The following is a 1,158-nucleotide window of genomic DNA, read 5'->3' on the forward strand; positions in this document are numbered from 1 at the left end:
AGCACTGCATCAGCTATGCTTGCAAAATGTTCCTGGTAAACACCCTTGGATGTCTGTTGGTGTGCAAGCTTTGCTGGTGATGGCTGCACCTGTGCCCAGCTGAGGGCACTGCCCAGGTACAGATCCTCAGCTGCTGGTGGGGAGCAAGGTCAGGTAGCACACTTACTTCCATTGGTTCTGGTTCAGGCTGGGGGTGCAGGAGCTGCTGTGGGTGACCAGTGTCCAAGATCAGCTCCTGAGTTCTTCAAAACACAATCATAAAATCTGCAGGAAGGAGACACCTGGACTCTGTAGCCGTCTTCAAACAGCCATGTGTTACTACGTAGCCAGACAGAAATGGCTTTTGGAGGGGAAAGGTACAAGCTTGACATCAAAGGGACTACAAATGGTAAGTGTACTGCGGAGCTCTGTTTGCTTACCACTACCCCGGCTCGCTTTCAGCTTTTATTCTGCTGGCTTTTTTCTTTTGATTCTGTGGATGTTCACATATGGGGGTAGCTCTGGTGTGTCCATAATTCAGTGTATCCTTCATGTGTGCAGCAAATAGGGTCTCTGTCTTCTGTAGCCTTTGGGGTTTTATGTCTCACAAAGCAATGCAGGGCCCTTTCTTCATCACTACCTTGGCTGAAGATTTGCAAGTAGACATGTTGAGTTTGGCCCTAAGACTCCCACCTTTGCAGGTAAAGGGATATCATGCTCAACATCAGGATGTTAAGCATTTGTTGGCTGGAGCGGCCAGGAGCCAGCTATGCTTCTCTTCATCCCTGGAAATCATTTAGTGGAGTGGGAGAGCAACTGGCCACGGTGGCTGCTGTGTGATATACCAAGTTTGTTGGGAAACAGTGTGTGTGTTTGACAGAAGAGAAGAGCCGGGAGAAACAAGAGAAATGAGGCGGCAGGTTTTGTCCTCTGTGTTGTTATACAAGGGAGTTAAGGGCTCTTATGTGCCTCCCTGTTAGAAATACCTCTTTGCCGAATCCCTGTGCTCCTTCTTCACCTATGTGCTGGTAGGAGAACCTTGTTGATGGCTTGCTTGGCCATCTCTTTGCAAGGGTCTCTGGAGCAGATGTGTCTGTACTTTCAGCTGTGGGGCTGCCAGGGTGGGCGAGAGTAACCCTTCGGGGTTAAGGGGACGGGTACCCGCTGCCCGGCGTGGGG

The 1,158-nt window shown here is 50.3% G+C and overlaps 1 protein-coding gene across 3 annotated transcripts in view; it reads left to right on the forward strand.

Annotated features, from left to right (window-relative positions):
• The first annotated feature begins 292 nt into the window (after positions 1-292).
• The window catches only part of SEPT11 (septin 11), a 52,683-nt gene continuing 51,817 nt past the window's right edge, over positions 293-1,158 (forward strand). For 2 of the 3 annotated variants that reach the window (XM_017738965.1, XM_017738966.1), the window contains exon 1: positions 293-388. In XM_017738965.1, coding sequence (XP_017594454.1) covers positions 311-388 — 78 coding nt within the window. In that variant the 5' untranslated portion in view covers positions 293-310. The remainder of the gene's footprint in view (positions 389-1,158) is intronic. The other variant, XM_017738964.1, reaches the window with a different exon arrangement.

This window comes from Corvus brachyrhynchos, unplaced genomic scaffold (assembly GCF_000691975.1).
Source record: "Corvus brachyrhynchos isolate BGI_N302 unplaced genomic scaffold, ASM69197v1 scaffold597, whole genome shotgun sequence".
NCBI lineage: Eukaryota > Metazoa > Chordata > Aves > Passeriformes > Corvidae > Corvus > Corvus brachyrhynchos.